At 48.8% G+C, this 22009-nt stretch overlaps 1 protein-coding gene across 5 annotated transcripts in view; it reads right to left on the bottom strand.

The window, feature by feature from the left end:
• The window catches only part of RYR1 (ryanodine receptor 1), a 1245571-nt gene that overhangs the window by 618569 nt on the left and 604993 nt on the right, over positions 1-22009 (bottom strand). For all 5 annotated transcript variants that reach the window (XM_085625233.1, XM_085625235.1, XM_085625236.1 and 2 more), the window contains exon 50: positions 8907-9047. In XM_085625233.1, coding sequence (XP_085481359.1) covers positions 8907-9047 — 141 coding nt within the window. The remainder of the gene's footprint in view (positions 1-8906; positions 9048-22009) is intronic.

Here is a 22009-nt window from a genome sequence, read left to right as displayed (position 1 = left end):
ACAAAGCCAGCACCCCCTAGCAGTGATGTAAGAGCTTTGAAGTTTTCAGATCCAGTCTGACACCTGAGATTATTCTACAGGTGAGACAACAGCAGGTAGATATCCATTAAAACATGGATGCTTTATGCAGAAGCTGGAGAGGGTGCCTAATGGAACTGCACTAAATAGCTACATTATATTATCGACTTGTTTTTAATATAATGCTTCATACCACACTTCTTCCATTTTTAAACAGTGATAAATAACAGACGATACTATTACCCAATTTAGTAGTATTCAATTTACCAACCATAGAAGAATGGAAGTCTTGGTCTGCCTTACAGGGGCAACCATTTAACCCATTAAGCCAACTTCTAGTTCTAGTTGTAACTATGGAGATTTTCAAATATCTTCTCAATGTTTTTTCTTCCCTATTTAGAGTAACTATGCAAGCAAAGTGTAAGAATTTGACAAACAACTTCATTTTCCATTAGGCAATAGGGAAGTTGATTTCTTCACCACGAAAACCAGGAGGAATGGTTACAGCAACTAGATCATATCTAGAGAGCAATTATGATTAAAAAAGATAGACATCTGCTATTTTCGGACTTTGATTCCCTTTTAGGTTCATTTTGTGCCTCAAATCAGCATGAGTAAGTTTTGAAAGTCTTCCTTAGTTGCTAGAACCACTCACCGATTCCTTTAGCTTATTCCCTTGCTCAGGTTACATTGCCTGTGAGTATTTAAGGTAGGTCAAACAGAAGTATGCTAGCTACTGTGACAGTCCTATAGCAAGAACAAGTGAGAGATCAAGGGCAACAATGTGGGCATCAACTTCAATATATGCATATCATGCATATTTGCATATCACTGTCGCTAAAAAGAGGAGGTACTGATGAAAGTGAATTCCAGTACACAGTTTATCCATTGTATCTCTAAATGAGGATAATTTACATTTAACAGGTTGTAGCAGTGCAGTAATCTATAGTGTATACATTGAAGTACGCTGGTGTGCATTTATGACACAAAAGACTGGTATTTCTGGGTATGTCTTCAGGCTATATCACATGACAAACAAAAAAAACCACATTTACTACATCATTTTAACAACTACTTTGTGAGCAAAATTTTAGTTAGGTGAGATGGAATTATGAATAGTAAATATGTAGTGCTAGGTGATGTAGTGGATGTAATATTTTTACAGATCAATAATACTGACCTTGATTTAGTGTTATATAACCGTTGAACAAGTTACTTAACTTCTGTAACAATATATCTGTAAGAGATATATATTAGTTATAGATTCCTTCCCTTAGAATTACCCCAGGCATCAGACTGGATTCAGAGAATTTTTCTTCAGCAGTACCCCTGCGCGTCGGTAGGTGGCGTCGGTCGACTCCGCGTTCATCATTGGCGTCATGATCGCCGGGATAACATCGCGGTATCTACTTAGACACCGCCCCTGTACGCTGACGTCAGTTCTTTACATGACATTCCACGCCAGAAGTGCAGAGCCATGCAAGACACTGACCACTGGTGCACAAAACTAGGACCCTGAAAGGGAGTCCTCACTCTAGAAGTCAGTTTGCAGAACGGGGAGGATGGGTGGGGCGGTAAGAAATCTATAACTAATATTGTTATTGTTATTGTTATTTGTTATTGTTATTTTGGATTTATATCGCGCCCAATCACCTGCAGGTCTCTAGGCGCTCGGAAATCGATGTTAACAACAATACACTCGGCAACATGGAATGAAAGGCACACTCTGATCTAAATTACACACAGGATTCTTTTAAACAACAATGTTTTTAGCATCCTTCTAAACCGCAGGAGGTTCCCCTCCTTGCGCAACACCTCAGGCAGCGTGTTCCATAGCTGAGGAACTAACACAGAGAAAGCTCTACCTCCCTTCGTTAGTAATTTGTAACGGGGGCAGACCAATAACTGAGAATCTGAGGATCTTAATGTTCTCACTGGGCTGTACACCTCCAAACGATCTGCAATGTAGGCTGGTGCCTGACCGTAAATTGCCTTATGAGCCGTGCATAAGTTCTTAAATTCCACTCGCTCTTTAATGGGGAGCCAGTGCAGGCTATGTAGCAGAGGGGAGGCCTTGGTTCTCCTTGGGAGTCTAAAAATAAGTCGAGCAGCGTCATTCATCACGGCCTGCAGTCTGTTGGTCAGAGTTTTGGGTAGGCCGAGATATAAAGCGTTACCATAGTCTATCCTTGAGATGACCGTTGCTGCTACGATTGAGCGCATCATTGATTGGGAGAGGACAGGGGTTAACTTCCGCAATTGCCGAATGATATTTGTACAGCTTCCCACCACGGAGGAAATTTGACTGGACATCGAAAGGTCACAATCCAGTTTGATCCCCAAGCTCTTTACATTCGTACTTGATTTTGGGGCAGGGCCTAACTCCGCTGGCCAGTAAAGGTCACTCCAAGGTGAGGCGGTAGATGGAATCACCAATACCTCGGTCTTGTCAGGATTAATCTTCACCAGATTTTCAGTCATCCATTGTACCGTGTACCTCAAAATGTTTTGGGCGTTGAGTTGTGCGGTCCTAGTATTGTCGACACTCAGCAGCAGCTGCGTGTCGTCCGCATAGTTAAAGACTCTACAGCCCCTGCTGGCCAGAGATGCAATCAGAGGTTGTAGGTAGAGATTGAATAGGAGTGGGGACAGGGCAGAGCCCTGTGGCACCCCACATTCCAAGGATCCCGCCTCAGATGTTTCATCCCCTAGTTGTATCCTTTGTGTCCTTCCCAAAAGGAAGGATTGCAACCACTTAAAGGCCAAGCCTTTGATCCCAAAGTCATTCAGTCTCTCCAAAAGTAAGGCATGACTGACCGTATCGAACGCCGCTGATAGATCTAACAAAATCAGGGCGCTCGGTTTCTTACAGTCAGCCATGCCTCTTAATTCATCCAGCACCGAGAGCATCACCAACTCGGTGCTATGATAATATATGTCTCTTATAGAGATATCGTTACTGAAGGTAAGTAACTTGTCCATCTGAAGGAAACTATTAGTTATAGATTCCTCAACTTAGAATAGATACCCCAACAATACCAACCCCGGAGGTGGGTTTGCAAACTAACTTCACACCAGAAAGTCCTGAAGAACTGAACGGCCAAAGAAGCCATCTCTCCGGACTTGGCTATCCAGGCAATAATGCTTAGTGAACGTGTGCAGTGATGCCCAAGTGGCTGCCTGGCAAATGTCGCAGAGGGGGAATCCACATCCCAAAGCAGTAGTGGCTACCGTCGCCCTGGTGGAATGAGCGCGCAACCCTACTGGAGGCTCCTTTTTCACCAAGGAATAACAGATGTTATTGCAAAGAACGACCCATCAAGAGATGGTTCGTTTTTGCATGTCCCGACCTTTCTTGGCGCTCACATAGCCAACAAAGAGTTGGTCATCCACACGGAATTGTTTTGTGAACCAGATAAATAAGCGCACGTTTTGGATTAAGACGGTGGAGCCTCTCCTCCTCCTTAGAAGGATGCAGGGGCAGGAAGAAGGTGGGCAAAGTGATGATCTGTCCTAGGTGGAAAGAGGTAAGGACTTTGGGAAGAAAACAAGGTTGAGTTTGAAGGACAACCTTGTCCGGATGAGCAACAAGGAAAGGAGGTTTAGAAGAAAGCGCCTGAAGCTCACTCACCCTGCGAGCAGAGGTGATGGCAAACAGAAAAGTGGTATTTAAGGTCAAGAGTATGAGAGGACAATTATGTAGTGGCTCGAAAGGAGCACACGTGAGGTAAGTTAAGACCAGATTCAAGTTCCAATGGGGCATTATGAAAGTAATAGGAGGAAAGAGGTGTGTAATGCCCTTAAGAAATCTATTTACAATAGGGTACTTGAATAGAGAAGGCTGATCAGGAAGGCGAAGAAAGGGTAAAATGGCTGAAATAGCCGTTAAGGGTGCCGAGAGCAAAGCCCTGCTGGGCCAAAGAAAGAATGAAGAGGGGAACCTCTGAAAGAGGGGCAGAAAGGGGATCTACAGCCCTTGCTGTGCACCATGTCACAAATCTGTTCCATCTACAGGCATATACCGTTTTAGTGGAGGGACGACTGGCTGCCAAGATGACATTACAGACTTCAGGAGGAAGGTCAAAAGCTGTCAACTGTTGCCGCTCAATCTCCACGCAAGGAAATCGAGGCTGGACAGGTTCGGGTGGCGGACCGTACCCTGCTGCTGCGACAGAAGATCCTCCCAAAGAGGCAGTCTGATCTGAGGATCGATGGCCATGTTCAAGAGCTCGGTATCCCAGACTCTTTGTGCCCAATTTGGAGCCACAAGAATGACTTGGGCCCGGTTGCGCTTGATCTTCTTCAGCACTCTGGATAGAAGTGGTATAGGCGGAAAGGCGTATAGAAGACAGCAATTCCACTTGCAACGAAAAGTGTCACCGAGCGAGTGCCGCTTTGGAAATTCCTACGTGCAGAACTGCTGACATTGCGCGTTCCCACTGCTGAAAGAGACCTTGCACCACCTCAGAGTGAAGACGCCATTCGTGATCCATCATGCAAAGGCGGCTGAGTTCGTCCGCCCTGGCGTTCAGGTAACCTGCCATGTGTTGAACCACATCCAGAGGCAGAGCCTCTTGACATAGGGTCCGCGACCCCACCCGCCCTCTTTGTTGCAGTACCACATGGCAGTTTTGGCCGTGAAAACCTGCACTACTCTTTCTTTGACAGAAGGAAGGAATGCTTTCAGTGCAAGACGGATCGCCCGGAGCTCCAGTAGGTTGATGTGGAGCCCGCACTCCACCGGAGACCAGAGGCCTTTGATCTGCGCCTCTCCCATGTGGCCGCCCCATCCCAGAAGTGACGCATCTGTCACCACTGTGAAGTCAGGTTGGGGAAGGGAGAGGGATCTTCCATTGACCCAATCCTGGATCGTTAGCCACCACTGCAAATGGTGTGCAGTGACGTCCGAGATCTGGACGACATCGGAAAGATTCCCCTGATGCAGCGCCTACTGGAACTTCAGGTACTACTGCAGAGCCCGCATATGCCACCTGGCATCGTCCACCAGCAGGATGAAGGAGGAAATGAGGCCCACTAGCCTCATGGTCAGTCTCACCAAAATCCGGAATAGAGGCTGAAACATCGGTATCATAGCCTGATCGGGAGGATAGGTCCGAACCTGCGCTGTATCCAGAACTGCTCCTATGAAAAGGAGCTTCTCAGAGGGAATCAGGTGTGACTTTGGCACGTTGATAGTGAACCCCAGCGAGTGCAGGAGGTCCGCCATAGTCTAGAGGTGGGAAGCGACAGCCGGATGCAAACTTGCCTTCAACAGCCAGTTGTCGAGATAGGGGAAGACTGGACCCTTGATTCGCGCAGATGAGCTGCGACCACTGCCATCACTTTCATGAACACCCAAGGGGTGGTGGTAAGGCCAAAGGGGAGCACGGTAAACTGAAAATGTTCGTGGCCTACTGCGAACCGTAGGTTACCCCTGTGGGCGGGCAGGATGGCGATGTGAAAATAAGCGTCCTGCAAGTCCAACGCTACCATCCAGTCTCCAGGGTCGAGGGCAGATAAGACCTGAGCCAATGTCAACATTTTGAACTTCTCCTTCTGGAGGAAGCGGTTGACGTCCCTGAGATCCAAGATAGGACGCAGGCCTTTGTCCTTCTTGGGCACCAGGAAGTAGTGGGAATAACAACCACAACCTACTTCTGGCACAGGGACTCACTCGATGGCTCCATTGGCCAAGAGAGCTACAACTTCCTGACGGAGAATGGCCAAGTGATCCTCCGACATGCGATGGAGTGTTGGTGGCATGGAGGAAGGGGTAGTCTCGAAGGGGAGGGAGCAGCCCCTTCGGACTATCTGCAGGACCCACCTGTCCGACGTAATGCTGAACCAGTGGGGGAGATAATGGCGAATCCTGCCACCCACTGGCAACAGGTGTCCCTGAAAGGTCGGACTAGGAAGGGTTGGAGGCAGATGCAGAGGGGGCACTGGTGGACTGGTTTGCCCGCTGGCCCCAGACCCATGGCGCTGAGTCCCACGTCCCCGGCCGCGCAGAGGTTGAGTAGCTTGCGCCGGCCTGTGGCCCTGGGTGGAACGTGGTGGGGCACACCTTCCGTAGCCATGAAAGGGGCGAAAGGCAGACTGAACGGGGCGAGAGATGGCAGCAAGGCCCAAGGATCTGACCGTAGCCCGAGAGTCCTTGAAGCGCTAGAGCTCATTGTCTGCCTTGTCACCAAATAGGTGACAGCCATCAAAGGGCATGTCCAAAAGGGGCTATTGGACATCCCCGGAAAAGCCAGTGGACCTCAGCCAGGCGTAGCGTCTCAAGGCTACTGACATAGAAATTGTTCTACCTAGAGAGTCGGCAGTATCCAGCCCACATCAAATGGCGAACATCGCTGCGTCTCTACCCTCTGCAACAGCACGGGTGAATACAGTCCGGTCCTCCTCCGGGCACTGTGGCAGAACTTGCGCAACCGTGTCCCACACAGAGTGGGTGTAGCGGCCCAAGAGACATGCGGTGTTTACCGACCGCAGTCCTAAGCTGGTGGAAGAAAACATCTTCTTCCCAAGATGATCCAGCTTCTTGGATTCGCTATCTGGGGGAGCATTAGGGAACGCGCCTTTGGAGTTTGAGGCTTGGACCACCAAGCTCTCAGGGGTAGGGTGTTGGGAGAGGAAAATGGTGTCACCCGGGGCCAGGCGGTGGCATCGGGCAATCATCCTATCCACAGGAGCCCCTGTCCTCGGCTTGGACCAAGTGCCCAGAAGGATGCCGGTGAGGGCCTCATTGAACGGCAGCAGGGGCTCCGAGGAGGCCGCTGCCGGCTACAGCACCTCAGTCAGGAGGTTAGTCCTGACTGCCAGCATAGGAAGCTCAAGGCCCAAGGCCTCAGCCGCCCTATGCAACACCACAGCCTAGGAGGCTGCCTCCTCCGTGGCCACGGTAAAGGGAAAAAGCATACCAAGGTCTGGGGAAGTATCCAGACCACTGGCATCACCCAACTCGTCTCTCCAGTCTGGCTCTTCTAGCTGGTCTGCCAGGGGGTCCACAGACCCCTCCCAGTCCTCCTCACCCTCCTCTGGCTGCCACTCAGGGCAAAAAGGAATGCCAGGATAGAACAGTGGTACAAAAGTACCGATCTGCGCTGGTACCGGCATCGGTCGACGCTGGCCTGGCTCCATGTTCAGATCGAGGGGGAAGCCGGGGTCGACACCGGCCGGGGTCACAACCGGCGTCGGAGGCGGCGGAGGTGTCGTCAATGGAATTGGCGCCAGCGAAGGTGTCGTGATGTCAACCAGCGCAGATCTGGATCCAGGCCTGGATCCCTGTGGGCCCTGCGGTGTCGGGGCCGGAGCCGGAACCGCCGGCATTGAAGGCTTAGAGCCCCCAGCCGAGTCCGCGGGGCCCGAAGCCACGCCGGTGGAGTTGGGCTGCCCAAAGACGGAGTGGCGGGCTTCGTAAGAAGCACGAAGCTGGGCTGGGGACGCTGCAGATCCCGGGAAGGGAGGGAAGCTAGGAGCTGTCCCAGGAGGCTCCGTGGGCGGAGCCGAAGGACGACGATCTTCCGCATCCCACGTCGGACGGGGAGAAGGTGAAGAGCGATGCTGCTTCTTCGCCTTCTTCTTGTGCTTTGACTTACCCGAAGATGAAGACTTCGAAGATGAATGATGATGGTGACTCCGCAACCGGTATAGCGACCTCCCTCTCGACCGGGACCTTGAGGGGTGCAGAGCTGACTGCTGGGCCTCCAGCAGGGTTCATGGCCCGACAGGAGTCACAAGGTTTGAAGCCGGTACGTCGATGGTACATCCCTACGTGCACCAAGAGTCGAACGACTCAAAAAAACATCGACAAAAGTCGAAAAAGACTTTAGTCATAAAGTGACTAAGGGTACTGCTCTCTCGGGATCTGCGCTGGCTGGAGAGCACGACGCCAACGACGAACGCAGAGTTGACCGACGCCACCTACCAACGCGCAAGGGTACTGCTGAAGAAACATTCTCTGGATCCAGTCTGACGCCTGGGGTCAATTCTAAGGTATGGAATCTATAACTAAAAGTCTCTTTCAGATTTTGTGGTATACATTATTAGTAAGGTCTGGGATGAGGAAGAGGGGTGTAGATGTAATGTGAAGATGACTTACTGGAAAGATCAATTACTGCTAGTTGAACTCGTATTCATTACAGCTGTCAACTATTTATGGGCAGTCTATGATCTGATAGAGACTAGGGTATGCTCAGTAAGATGCTTGGAATGCCAGCTCCATTTGTGCCATGCTTTCAGGGTAGGTGGGACTAGTATTTCATTCCCTGTATGTTCTATATGTGCTATCTATCTCATTAGTAAAGACTACTGTGAGGAGGATAAGTAGAACTAGGACTACTGGAAATTTACTTTAAGTACTCTGGGTATTACACAATCTTGCATAGGTGATGATGCAACTCAGACACTTTTCTAATGATGAGTAGCCACGCCGCCCCATGATTTAGTAAGACTTGTAACTGTGGGTGATGTTTGGAGGGGGAGGAGGATAAAACATGGCACAAAGAATAATTTATCATTTTCAAAAAATGTTTTCTGTTCAACAAATGCAAAAATCGATCTTTTTATAAAACGTTTTCTTGTTTTTTTTGTACAGATAAGTATAATTTTTCGCAGGCCAGAAACAACATTTTAACCAACTGCAGAATGTTCCAAAAGCATTTGCAAAGTTTTTAAAGAAAAAACATTTTAACATGCCCTTGTTGAAGCTGTGCACAGAACTTGCTTTAAAATGCGCATTTTTTTAGAGAGTGCAAAGTATACTCGTTATTAGCAGTTTTAGGCAAAACAAAAACATTCAAAGACAAGGTGTTCTTCTTGACGCTAGAAAATGAATCTATAAAACTATGCACTTTAGAAACATGTATGTGTTTCAAAGATCTCTTTACCTTATGAGCAAGGGATTCAAAAATTCCCCAGAACAACTTCCGGGTCAAGTGCAGTTCTTCCTCTGAGCTCACGCCGTAGTTGGCCCAGCCAGTAGGGAGGCAGTAGTATTTCCAGCAACGCTCGTAGTGATTGGTTAAAAGCTAAACAGTAGACAAAAAAACAAATTTCAGATGTCGACCAAACTTACTCCAAAGTGATGGGATATACATAAACGTGTTGCAGTGTACAGTTGCGTTGGTAGACTTGTGTGGGGTGGCATAGGGTTTGACTCATAGAACAGAATGTATGCGTTTGCCTGGATTCTGGTGGCAGAGATCTGCTATGTGCCAGCCTGGTGATGTATCTCAAATGACATGAAATGCTGGAGGACAGGAGGGAGAGGCACTGAAAGACCAGGGTACTATCTGCCAGACCCTAGCCACAGTAGAGCAGGGCTACTAGACTTCCCACAATGACTTTGCAAAGTGGGCCAAGTGCAAGTCTTTCCAAACTTGACTCTGAACCAATCAAACAGTATTTGTATAGCACTGGTTATCACTCCAGGGGGTATCCAGGCACTGTTTTTCCTGAGGGACTTAGTCGACCCACCAGGTCTTGAGCTCCTTTTTGAAGTTGGCGAGCGAAGGAGAGGTCCGAAGGAGGAGGGGGAGGTTATTACAGGACTTGGAGGTGAGGTAGGAGAAGGAATCACCTCCACTACGACTCCGACGGATGCAGGAGACATGCATGAGAGAGGCAGAGTGGAGTTTTCTGGTGGGTTGGTAGAAGGTCAGGTGGGGGTTATGTAGGTGGGTTTGATGTTGTGGAGAGCTTTGTAGGCGTGGGTTAGCTGCTTGAACTGCCATCTCTTCTGGATGAGGAGCCAGTGGAGACTTCTGAGGTGGGTGGTGATGCTGGTCCGTTTGGGAAGGTTGAGTCTGGCTGTGGTGTTCTGTATAGTCTGGAGTCGTTTGAGGAGTAGGGTGGTGGTTCCAGCGTAGAGTCAATTTCCATAGTCAAGTTGGCTGGAGATAAGGGCTTGAGTGACTGTTTTTCTGGTGTTGACGGGGATCCATCTGAAGCTCTTTCGGAGCATGTGGAGGGTGTGGAAGCAGGAGGAGGACATTGCATTGACCTGTCACCCCATGGCGAGCTGGCTGTCCAGTATGATGCCGAGGTTGCAGGCCTGGTCAGCGGGGGTAGGCGTTGGTCCGAGCGCGGATGGGCCAGCATGCGTCATCCCAGAGTGAGGTGTTCTTTCCGAAGATGAGCACTTCCGTCTTGTCCATGTTCAGCTTCAGGCAGTTTGATCTCATCCAGTCGGGGAAGCTGGTCATGGCGTTCTAGAAGTTTGGTGTGGTGGCAAGGTCTTCCATGAGGGAGAGAAGGAGTTAAGTGTCGTTGGCATATGAAATGATGTTGAGCCCATGGGTATGGAAGATGTCAGCCAGCAGCATCATGTAGTACTCAGCAGTCCTCTGAGTACTCTGAAGAGCAGTCCCTTCCTTGGTCATGAATAGCTAGGAAGGTGAACAAAGTGGGGTGGTTTGGATCCCACTTTTATACATTTTCGATATGGAGGATGACATCCACTAAGATTTTAGAACCAATTTGGAATGGTTCTCTTTCAAAGGTGATTTCCAGGCTGCTCCTCAGACACAGCCTTTAAGCAGGGTGATGGCTATCGCAGAATGCTGGCTCCAAGCGGAGTATCCAAAACAAGGGCACAATGGAGTGTGAGATCTCTGCCCCTGACTATCATCTGACTTCCTAAAGCCGCAATCGGAGATAGACAAAAGGAAAGACCCTGCCTTGAAACCATCACCTTGAACAATAGAAATTGCAGTCGTAGCCCTCATTCCTACCATACACCAAATGACAATGCTCAAGAACTAATCAGCAGCCTTTGGCTAGCAAGGTCCTCATTGAATTTCTGATGCTAGACATTTTTTCACCATTCTTACTACAGTGACTGGACCTCAACCCTCAACGCACAGCAATGCAATACACTTCCACTGTCTGAGGTTTTTATGTCCATCATTCATCTTGGGTCATGCTAAACTAGGGCCATCCCACTGGCTCCAGTACTGAAAATCATACCACGAGGGCCCTGTGAGTAAATTGACATATAAATGTACTTACACTTTCAAGTAAATTTACTACTTTAGGCTATTCACCATTTCAAAATGTCAATTTACTACAATTTGTAGACTTAAAGTCTTCACCCCATGAAACAGGCGGTGGAGCCAAATTTACGAGTGTAAAGTTATTATTAGTAACTTTTCACACTTGGTAAAGGCCTCAGTCACTGGGTCAGAGATCTCCCTATGGTAAGTATAGGGAAATTTTGAAAGGTTATAAACTCTTTTAAATATTAAAAAAATTGTACAATGTTTTTATGTTAAATAATAATGTAAAAACATTTTGTATATTTAAATGTACAACAAAATTAAAAAATGCTACAAAACTATTAACTTAATTTTATATTTTTAAAGATGCATAAAACAAATTGGTACCTAAAGTAAAATGTATTTATGAGTTTTACTGAACTATGTATCGAATTAAATTAATTTAATTGAATAAAAAAAAAAAGTTACATTTGTTTTGAATTATAAAGCTTATTAAAATAATTTATAAAAATAATATTTTGTACATATAATTGTGTACATTAAATTACATGTACAAATATTTTTAAAAAGTCTAAGTAAATTAATTAATTTTAACATTGTTTTCTGCCGCGGTTCTATTTTAAGTCCCTTCCTCCATTATTTTCTATGTAAGGGTTTTGCAGTCCCAGGCTATGGCCATGTGTGGTGCTGGACTTACTCCAGGTCTGAAATGGAGTACATTTACCACTATTTTGGGTACCTTTTGGCTGTGGTGATTTAAGAAGTGCAGTGTGTGAATAGGACTGGGTTTACTCATTTGTCGGTTGGTGTTTGTCCCGACCTGCCATCCCTAAGCCCTCCATATCCCTCCCTAAACTCCTCCTTACTTTGCCCTAACCCCCTCCCATTTTTTACTAAGTATTTTCCATTTCCCAGCCACTTCGCTGTCCCTCTCACATTTACTGCTAAAAGGCATACCTATATGTACAGAGATCGCCACAGTCAGAGCGGAGATCTCTGTGCAATAACTACAGGAGAGGTTGAGAACTTTGCACGTGGCTTAATGAACAGCATTTCGGAGTGCATGAAGAGTAATATCGTATCTCTACTAAATGTACTCCGAAAGGCAGTTTGTGATTAGGTCCCAGAGACTCCTACCACAATATATGTGCTACACACTCACTCCACATATATGCACTCAACATGCACATGGAAAGTCAGCGCAAGGTTCTGGGGTATATCATAACTCTTCACAGAGGGCCAGAAGACTCATCTCTCTTTCACAAACAGAAGAAGATCTGGTCACACTGCTGATTCACAAAATAAGTTACACTGTCACTGCTGCTCTTTGTTATATACCCAGTGCATGGACAGTAGTCTACTGCCCACTATGAAGTGATGCTTTGATCACCGCTTCAGGTCATAGAACCACAGGTCAAAGTAGGTGGGATCTGAGGGGTACGACGTGCCCATACTTTTTTAAATTCAAGAACAACAGTTTTTGTGAAAAGACAACCGTAATTCAAACTGTTAAAATGCTTTAGCTGATGTGTAAGACAGGGAGAATCATGTACTATGAAGCCGATGGGCAGACAGCTAAACAAGAAACAAGCCTTCCTGCCAGGGGGTGTCTGCTTGCCTGAAATAAATGTAAATACGCGAAACTGGTTAATTAGCAAATGGTTGAAAGCCAGTATAGGTGTTCATTGATGGAATCACTTGAAGCTTTCTGATAACAGAGAATTCTTCTTTTTGAGTATTATTGCAAGGGAGTTACCAGCTGAGCTGTGAAGTGGGTGCTTTTAAGGGAAATTTATAGAAACAAATTGCACTATGTAGTCAGGGAAATACTGAAATCTATATTCTTAAACCACTTTTTATCTTAAAACATTTTGCGCTTTTGGTAGCAGTCTGTATTATATTGTGTGTAATGCAAGTTTAAAATAATGGCTTACATATTCATGGATGTTTCTGTCACAGACAGTGATCTCATAGCACTAAACATAATCAAGTCACTATTCTTTTAAAAAAAAAAAAATTATTTATGATTTTGTCATATATAAGAACATTACATCGCATCAAACATGTAGTAAGCTCCGCTTGTTACACCATGGGTTCTCATATACATCGTCACGATGGCAATGCCTTGAGTAAGTGCATGTTGTATAGTAGACATTCATTCCTGGACAGCTAAATAAAAACAGTGCATCCATAACATATTTGGGGTTCCAGAGGCACAGAATTACCATTATACCACAGTATCACAGGCAAAGTCCCCCTTAAGGTACAGTCCATCCCCTTCCAGGCACAGGTAATATGTGTGTGGGCAGCCATTAACCCAAAATAGAATCCTCACAACGCAATCATTCAGGCTCAGGGGAACAAGCACCTACCTCCCCAGAGTGCTGTGAAAGGAAATACCCCTGCAATGGGCCCCAGATATCCTTCGGCTTGGATGCCCTCTGGAGAGTTTCAGCATAGTCGTTTGCTCCTGACAGTACATCAAGTCCGTTAACCACACCTTAAATTTCGGGGCCCGACCCCTTCCCCATCTACAAGCCACCCTTCGTTTGGCCAGTAGCAATGAAATAGCGAGGAATATCCGGTATGTTTTGGGGACCTGTGCTACATACCCCAGGAGTGCCACCAGGGGATCTCTCATCAGTGCACTGCCTATCATTTTCTCGAGGGCTTCGAAGACTTGCTCCCAAAACTCCTGCACCCCAGTACATTCCCACGCCAGATGTAAATAACCCGCCTCAGGCCTCCCGCACTTCTTGCACCTATCGTTATCCGCTAGCTTAAACCTGTATTGTTTGACAGGCGTGTAATAAATTCGTTGCACAAATTTGTAATGGATAACTAGCAGCCGGCAACTGCCAGAGATTTGACCAGTTTGGATGCAGCAATACTGCCACTGTTCCTCTGTTATGTCTCGTCGCAATTCTTCCCCCCACTGTGTACGGGCCAAACTAGTAACTTACACTTGTTGTGTGCGTATACACCGGTATAGTCCCGACACCAGGTGATTCCCATCCTTAGATCCCAGTAGTAGGTGTAATGGAGTAAGACTTGACGGCTCCCATGGAAAGTCCGGGATCACCGCCCTTACCCCCTGTCGCAGGCGCACGTATAAAAACACCTCTAAAGTCGTGGGCTGTAGCCCCTGGAAAAAGTGTTCTAGGGGACGGAATATTCCTTCATGAAAGAGGTCTCCCCATGTACTAATATTAGTACGCTTACAGAGATTAAGAAATCAATTTTCTTGCAGCAGAGATATACTGGGGTGATAAGACAGTGGGAGCCTAGAGGAGTACAAAAAAGGCGATGCAACAAGCTCAGTAATCTGATGCCACGCATCAACTGTGCCAGTAATCGTGGTAGGTGGTGTCGACCTGGTACACATAGGACCATATATCATGCCATTCAACGGTATAGGGTCTGTGAGCCAGTCTTCCACTTCCACTTGCGGCATATATCTAGGGGAATATATCCAATAATACGCATAATGCGCCTGGGCGCTCAGAAAGTACACCTCGAAATCTGGGACATCAAATCCCCCTTGATCGTATGGTTTCGTAAGTGTAGACCATTTAAGCCGCGACTGCTTACCGCCCCAGAACAACCTGAGCAATTCCGTACGTAAAGCTGCAAAAAAATAAGCCCCAGGGTGATAAGGTATATTCAGGAACAAGTAGGGGAACTGCGGCAATATGATCATTTTTATGAGGGACGCTCGCCCCGCAAGCGAAAGAGGTAGGGATATCCAATGGGTGACATTATGAGACAGACGTGTAATGGCTGTGCCATAGTTGAGCCTTATTGTGTCCTCTTTGTCCCTAGCCACCTGTATACCAAGATAGCGGATATCCGTGTCACACCACTCCAATGGAAAGTCGAGCTGGAACTGAGGGACCGCCGGAGTGAGAGGGAAGACTTGGGATTTGCCCCAATTAATTGTGATACCTGATAGCCTGCCAAACGCAATTAATTCTCGCAGTAAGGGATTCATGTTCTGCTGGGGGTCCCTAATATATAATGTCACATCAACCGCATACAGCGAAATCAGAAGCTGACGCACACAACAGCGGAAAGCTTTGTCTTGGTGGAATTGACGAAGCCTGGAGGCCAGTGGCTCGATCGCTATGGCGAACAGGAGCGGGGATAATGGGCATCCCTGCTGGGTACCCCTAGAGATGGTAAACGATGGGGAGGAATGGCCATTGATCAAGATCTTGGCAGTGGGTTGATGATACAGTAACCTGATCCAAGATATATAAGGGAAACGGAAGCCCATACGTTGCAGCACTCCAAACAGATAGTCCCACTCCACAGAATCGAATGCCTTGGTGGCATCCAGGAATACTGAAGCTAGTGGGAACTCGGGTGCCACTGTTTGAATCAGCGAGAAGAGAGTGCGTAGGTTATGAGCAGTAGCTCTACACGGCACAAAACCTGATTGATCAGGGAGTATGAGTTTGTCCATCAGGAGAGTCAGACGACTTGCAAGCACTTTAGCCAGGATCTTGGTGTCGCAATTCATCAAGGACAGTGGCAGATAGGAGTTGCACGATCTAGAGGGTTTGCCTGGCTTCAAAAGAGACGTGACTTGCGCTTCCCTCATCGAGGGAGGGAGAATCCCAACTTCAAGAGATTCCTCATATACCTCTCGAAGCACCGGTGCCATGATATCTATGTATTGTTTATAAAATTCGGCAGGCAGTCCATCCGATCCTGGTGCCTTCCCATTCTTCAATTGCATGATTGCCTCCCTAATTTCGTCTCACTCGAATGGGAGGCTCAAAAAACCCCACTTAGCCACCCTAGTGCCACCTCCCCCATGAATTCATCCAGCTCTGCCAGTCCCTGCCTCTGTGACTTCTATAGCTGTTTATAGTGGGCAGTGAACAACTCAAGTATGTTAAGCGAGTCGCACTGTGTTTCCCCGCCAGGCCCTTCAACCTCTAAGATGTGTGTCGTGAAGCGGGGACTCCTGGTCACTTCAGCCAACGCTTTACCTGGTCGCTCCACCTCGCCATATTTACGGGCCACCCAATATCGCCCCTTAACTTTCACCTCCCTCATTGTAGTGTCTGTATATTCTGACAGCTTATCACGGAAAGTCTGTTGCAGCTGACCTGTTCCCCCCCGTCCCATCCGTCCTTCCAACACCCTCAGCTCCTGCTCCAGCCTCTTGAGTGTCCTCTGTAGATCCCTAAGCACCCCAAAGCTCTTTGAAATGCAATACCCTCTTATGGTCACTTTAAACGCTTTCCAAATAACCTCAACGCTATCCACTGATCCCTTTCTGGAGAAAAAATATTTTATTTCGTCTCCTAATTCAGCTTGGAAAACTGCATCTAACAGCGCAGTAGGTTGCAACCGCCAGCGTGGCCTAGGTTTATCAAATCCTGGTGGGGTAAGGGACACCTTGACGGGGCAATGATCCGAAAACGTCCTGGCTGTGTGTGTAACATTACAAATGGAGGAGCACAGCCCCCGTGAAAGCAGACAGTAATCAATACGTGCCCATGTTCCAGTATATGACCTGAAATGTGTTCCTTCTCGCACGTCTGGGTGCGTATATCGCCAGCTGTCGATTAACCCCCCTCCTCCAATATCCCCTGTAACACCCCTTGTGAATTGTTGTAAAGGTGTGCCGCAGCATTGGACCTATCCTGGACTGGATTTAGGGCTACGTTGAAATCGCCCCCCAAAATTACGTGAGTGGGCCCAACAGTCAATATTTTGCCCCATATGGTAGTGAAAAACTCAGGGGTGTCCACATTAGGTCCATAACAATTCGCGACAGTGATCGAGTCCATCCCAAGCCGCCACCATATAATGATATATCGCCCCTGTGGGCCCGCCAGCTCAAATGGGGTCTGCTTTTTGACTAGTATGGCTGTAAATCTCGCATATGAGGAGTAAGAGGAGAAAAATCTATAACTTGTCCATTTACTAGCAAACGCCACCGTGGCCCTTGGGTTAAGATGTGTCTCTTGCAGCAGAGCCACCTGTATCTGCTGTCTATCAAGGTAGGCCAGAATTTGCCTGCATTTCCTCGGATCCCCAAGTCCCCTGACATTCCAAGATAGCACTCTCAATATGGATTTATCATCCGGCACCATCATTCCAACCCATCAGTCCAAAACAAATGCACTGTAAGCTCCCAGGACGCCATACCTATGCTATACGAGAGTCATTACCTTGTCATGTCATTTATGCACCCAACTTCCCCCCACCTCCTCCCACTGAAGCATCCCAATCATGCCAGTTGTCCACACCCCTCCCCCCTCCCTTGACCCCAGAACGTAATTGCAATAAACAATAACCCTGCCCCATTCCAGAGCAGCATGAAAAAAAGTTCAAACAGAAACCAATACACCCACAGAAACACAATGGGGTACACCTGTTTGGGGTAACGCAGCTGGGTGGCCCATGGGTACCTCGCACCCTTCCAGAGATCCCGCATCGGTGAGCAAGATCCTGAATAGGTTGCGAGGGCGTTCAGCTGCTTGCCAGTGTTGTGTTCCAGTCCTTGTCAGCACCATCTTCCGGGTCGCTCTTTGCACACATATGATGGATCATTCCGTAGGTATCTAGTTCCTATGGGCTAGTACTATGTTCATGGTGCAGGAGAATGAGAAACAACAAAAATAATAAAAAACAGCAAAAACTCCTCCAGTAAGTTGTGTTCCATGACTCCTGTCACTCCACATCTGATGTCGTTGCTGATAGCGTTCCTTCTATAACAGGCGATTTCTTCTTTTGTTTCTTAAGTTGCTCGAGAAATTCCTCGGCCTGTTGAGGCCTCGTGCAGGACGTTTGAGTCCCCTGATGCGTGATCCGAAGGCGGGCAGGGTAAAGTAATGCGTAGCCAACAGCTTTTCAATGTATTCCTCCATTTTGCCGGTATTGGTACTCTCCGGAATACCTAATACGCAGATATTGTTCCTCCTACTTCTCGCCTCTATGTCCTCTATTTTAGCCGCTATGACCCTTAAGAGCTTTTCTAGTTGTGCCGTTGCACCCTGCACCTGACTTGTGGCATCCTCAACCTCCGAGATTCGGTGTTCGGTCTCTTGTATGGCCGTCTCGTGACCCTCCAGTTTCCGCGCTATGGTATCCATTTGTGATGTCATCGTGTCCATCTTGTCCGCAATTGTTGCGAAGCCCTGCCGCACCTCCGAGAGGATCGACGCCACGTCAGCACTTGGTGGTACTTGTGAGCCTATTTGTGGCCCTTCAGTTTCAGCATCTGTCTCCACCTGTTGTTGCCGCATGGCTTTTTGGGCCTCAAAAGTAAGCCCCCTTCCCCATCGTAGCGCCTGCGTCCACAATAGTAAATATGTTACGATCTGGTGCGATGGCGCCAAGTGCTTCCCAGTCCGATTGGAAATCCTGGGCCCGATCTCCCCCCAAGTGAGGGATGCAGAGCTACTCCCTGGGCCCTCTCCACCATGCAAAGTGCGGATAGCGCAGAATCCGCGACAGGAGGTAGTGCTCTGCTGGCAATATCGCTCTTAGTAGCCGCTCTCGTGGTGCTAGGGCATGCAACGCAGACAACACACTGTTCAGAACCTCACTTCAGTGATCATGCAGCCCTCTGCGGTCCCCCCGTCCGCCGTCTGCCCCACAAGAGAATCAATGCTGTGGCACTTCACTCAATAGCGGCGATGATGTGGGGCAGTCAAGAATCGTGGGCAGACAAGAGCCCCTGAGGACAGCACTATGCCAGTCGCATATTCCAGGGGTCAATGATTAATGGAAGTCGTGGAGACTTTCAGTTAATGTTGAGGAGGGACTTGCCAAGTTGCAGCCCTCCGTCACTTGCCTGCTTCGCTGAGTCACTAAATCCCCGGGTGCCAGTGCCCGCCGATCCGCTCCGCACCAGGTCAGGCAGTCAGTGCTCCGTGTTTGCCGCCATTATACCGCCGGGCCTGCGCACCCCATGGACGAATCAAGGACAACATCCTCGCACAAGCCCATCGACAGCCTCAAAATCGCCTCCTTCACGTGTCAGCCACAGCCTCAGGGCAGCAACAATCTCTTCCAGGCACAGTACGAAAGCTGCGACAGGAGAGCAGTCACCCATTCATCACTCAATAGGAGTCCGCCACACAGCGCCCCCCCGCCACTCGCCTGCCTTTCGGGGTTACAGCAGCTCCAGGCGCCGGCACACTTCAATCCCGTCCAGCCGCAGTGACAGACGTTAATTACCCGGGCCCGCTAGCGCCTCTGTCTGCAGCCAGCTGCTATTCCCGGAGCGTTTCTCACCATTGGGGCCACTCAGCGCCTCTCGCCCGTTGCCACCACACTGCAGAGACCTACTCACCTCGTGGGCGCCGCGGTGATCGCGTAGGCGCCGCAGCCCAACATCAATCTCCAGGGCGCCGTTAGGACAGTCCGGTCATAGCCTCACAGCAGCGTTGGATGCTTCAAATCTCCTTGATTAGCCGCGAGACTTACACCGAGTGTTCCGCGCCAACAAGGTTACACAATCTCGTAGTTCACGAGCAAATCCCTTCAATGGAACTAGGATAAATAACGGATTTTAGAGCCGAACTGCGGGAGCCTCACACAATGACGGCCATTCTGCTTGTGCGCCACCTAGCACACCCCTCAAACAAGTCACTATTCTACCCTGCTCTAACCAGGATTCAATTCTGTGGCTCTCTGGTTTAATGCACATAGACCTTTGCAGTGCATTAACTAAGAGATTTCATGGGGCGCTAGGTGGCGCGCGACCAAAATGGCCGCACACCAGTAAAGCTCCACCTCGGCCGGACGAGAAAATATCCTGTAAGTGCATCCCAGGGGGCTCTTCTGCTCTGTAGCCTGGACCGGATGGTGTCTGGGCCCGCGTGGACTGAGGCGGACCCCCTTCTGAGGCTCTACTGCTGACCGGGCCGCTCCTGGTGCCGGGAAAGAGATCGCGCGGCCGGATGTCCCCCTGCCGCCGGAGAGGGAGGCGGCTGCTGTCACCACGCACGCCCGGTGCTGTGCGGCCTTGCTGGGGGGCGGAGGAGGCCCGGCTGAAGCGCTCGCGGTGCGGGCGAGGCCGTGAAGCCCGGTGGAGAGCTGCAACGACAGAGATCTTCCATTGCTGGAGCTCCCGGAGGGCTCGGCTCACGGGTGACTGGCGGGGTCTCCGTCTCCCGGTGGTCGCTTGGGGGCGCGGCCCGGGTGCACTGGAGGCTGAGATAGGCGGTGGGCCCCCCTGCTGTTGATGGGCCCCGCCATCTGGAACAGGAGCTCCCTACTCTGGCGTGGCTGCCCTGATACGGGCAACATTGGAGGTACGACGCTGCCCGCAATTGCTGCCATTTTGCCAAGTTGGGAGAGCGCCCACTCTGGTCGGGACTTCCCTGGTGCTCATCTGCTGCACATCTGAAAACTGATCGAGAGATCGCGGGCTGTGTAGAGAACCCTCTCCTTGCAGCTCCCTGAGGGTGACTTGGCTGAACATTAACTGCACCCCCTGTCAAGCGCGTTGAGCGGCAACCATTTTGAAGGGCCAAGAAGAGCATTGGCTGGTGGGATTAACTTTTCCCCGGGACCCTGCATGCTTTGGTACCCATCGGCTGCCTGAGGTGAGCGGAAATAAGCAGTTTACATCGTGCGCAGTCTGAGGGGAGCTGTGGCTCTGTGGCAGCGCTGCGGTGGCAGTGTCGACCTGCTGAGAGTTAGTGTCGGGAAGTCCTGGGACATCGGCTGTGCAGCTCTGCAGCCTGAAGGGTGTGCATAGTGAGACCTGGGGGGTGCTGCGTGCGGAGCCCGGCTAATCTTCTTCCTGAGTGGGTGCGTGGCGACTCCAGAATGGGCCGCACTGACGCCAAGCAGCCGAAATTGCCCTTTGAGCCGCGTAAACCTACCAAATCCACCTCAGCCAACCAAGCAGACATGGCCGCTATGTACCACCAGGAGGAGGATTGGGAGTCACTACTACTGGGCATGAAACAGAGTCTTACCACAATAGCAGAAAGGAATATGCTACTTACCAGTATGCATCTGTTCTTGGCATGTAGACCTGCAGATCTACACACTTGTGCATAGATCGCCATCTGGTGTTAGGCCCGGATGTTTGCAGTTGTTTTTCCTCTTGGAAAGTCTTTGGAAGTCACGAGGTCGGTGACTCCTCCTTTGGATCGTATTGCGCATGGGCTTCGGCTCCATCCTCGGACTGTTTTTCGCCAGCAGGGAAATGATGGAGCGTAGTAATAAACAGTGAAGATGCCCATGTGTGTTGTATCTAAATAAGGTAAGCTGGAACAGATAAAGGTAGCCGGGGAGGCGGGTGGGCGTGTGTAGATCTGCAGCTCTACATGCCAAGAACAGATACATACTGGTAAGTAGCATATTCCGTTCGAGGCATATGAGCTGCAGATTACACACTTGAGCATAGATTATATAGCAGTACCCACCATTAGAGGCGACCACCCGTATCTGTTGCAGTGGTTTGAAATAATGTTTTGAGTACAGCCTGGCCCACACTAGCTTGTTGCTTAGTTTGCACATCTACACAATAGTGTTTAGTGAAAGTGCGCGGTGTTGACCATGTAGCTGCTTTGCAGATATCATCTAATGGGATGTTTCCTAGAAAAGCCATTGAAGCCCCTATTTTACGTGTAGAATGGGCTTTAGAGGGAACGGATAGCGTTTATTTTGCTTTGTGGTAGCAAATCTGAATGCATTTGACAATCCACCTAGCTATCCCCGACTTGGAGATGGGGTTGCCCTTGTGTGGTGGAGAGAAAGAGACAAACAGTTGTTTAGTCTTACGGAAAGGTTGTGTTCTCTCGATGTAGTAGAGTAAGGCTCGTTTGACATCTAGTGTGTGGAGAGCTCTTTCTGCAACATTTTGTGGTTGCGAGAAGAATACTGATAGTTCTACAGATTGGTTTAGGTGAAAAGGAGAAATTACTTTAGGGAGGAATTTTGGGTTGGTACGGAAAACCACTTTGTTATGGTGCATTTGTAGGAAAGGTTCTTGAATGGTAAATGTTTGTATC

Source organism: Triturus cristatus, chromosome 9 (assembly GCF_964204655.1).
Source record: "Triturus cristatus chromosome 9, aTriCri1.1, whole genome shotgun sequence".
In the NCBI taxonomy this organism is placed as follows: Eukaryota; Metazoa; Chordata; class Amphibia; order Caudata; family Salamandridae; genus Triturus; species Triturus cristatus.
This window is presented reverse-complemented; position numbering and strand designations above follow the sequence as displayed.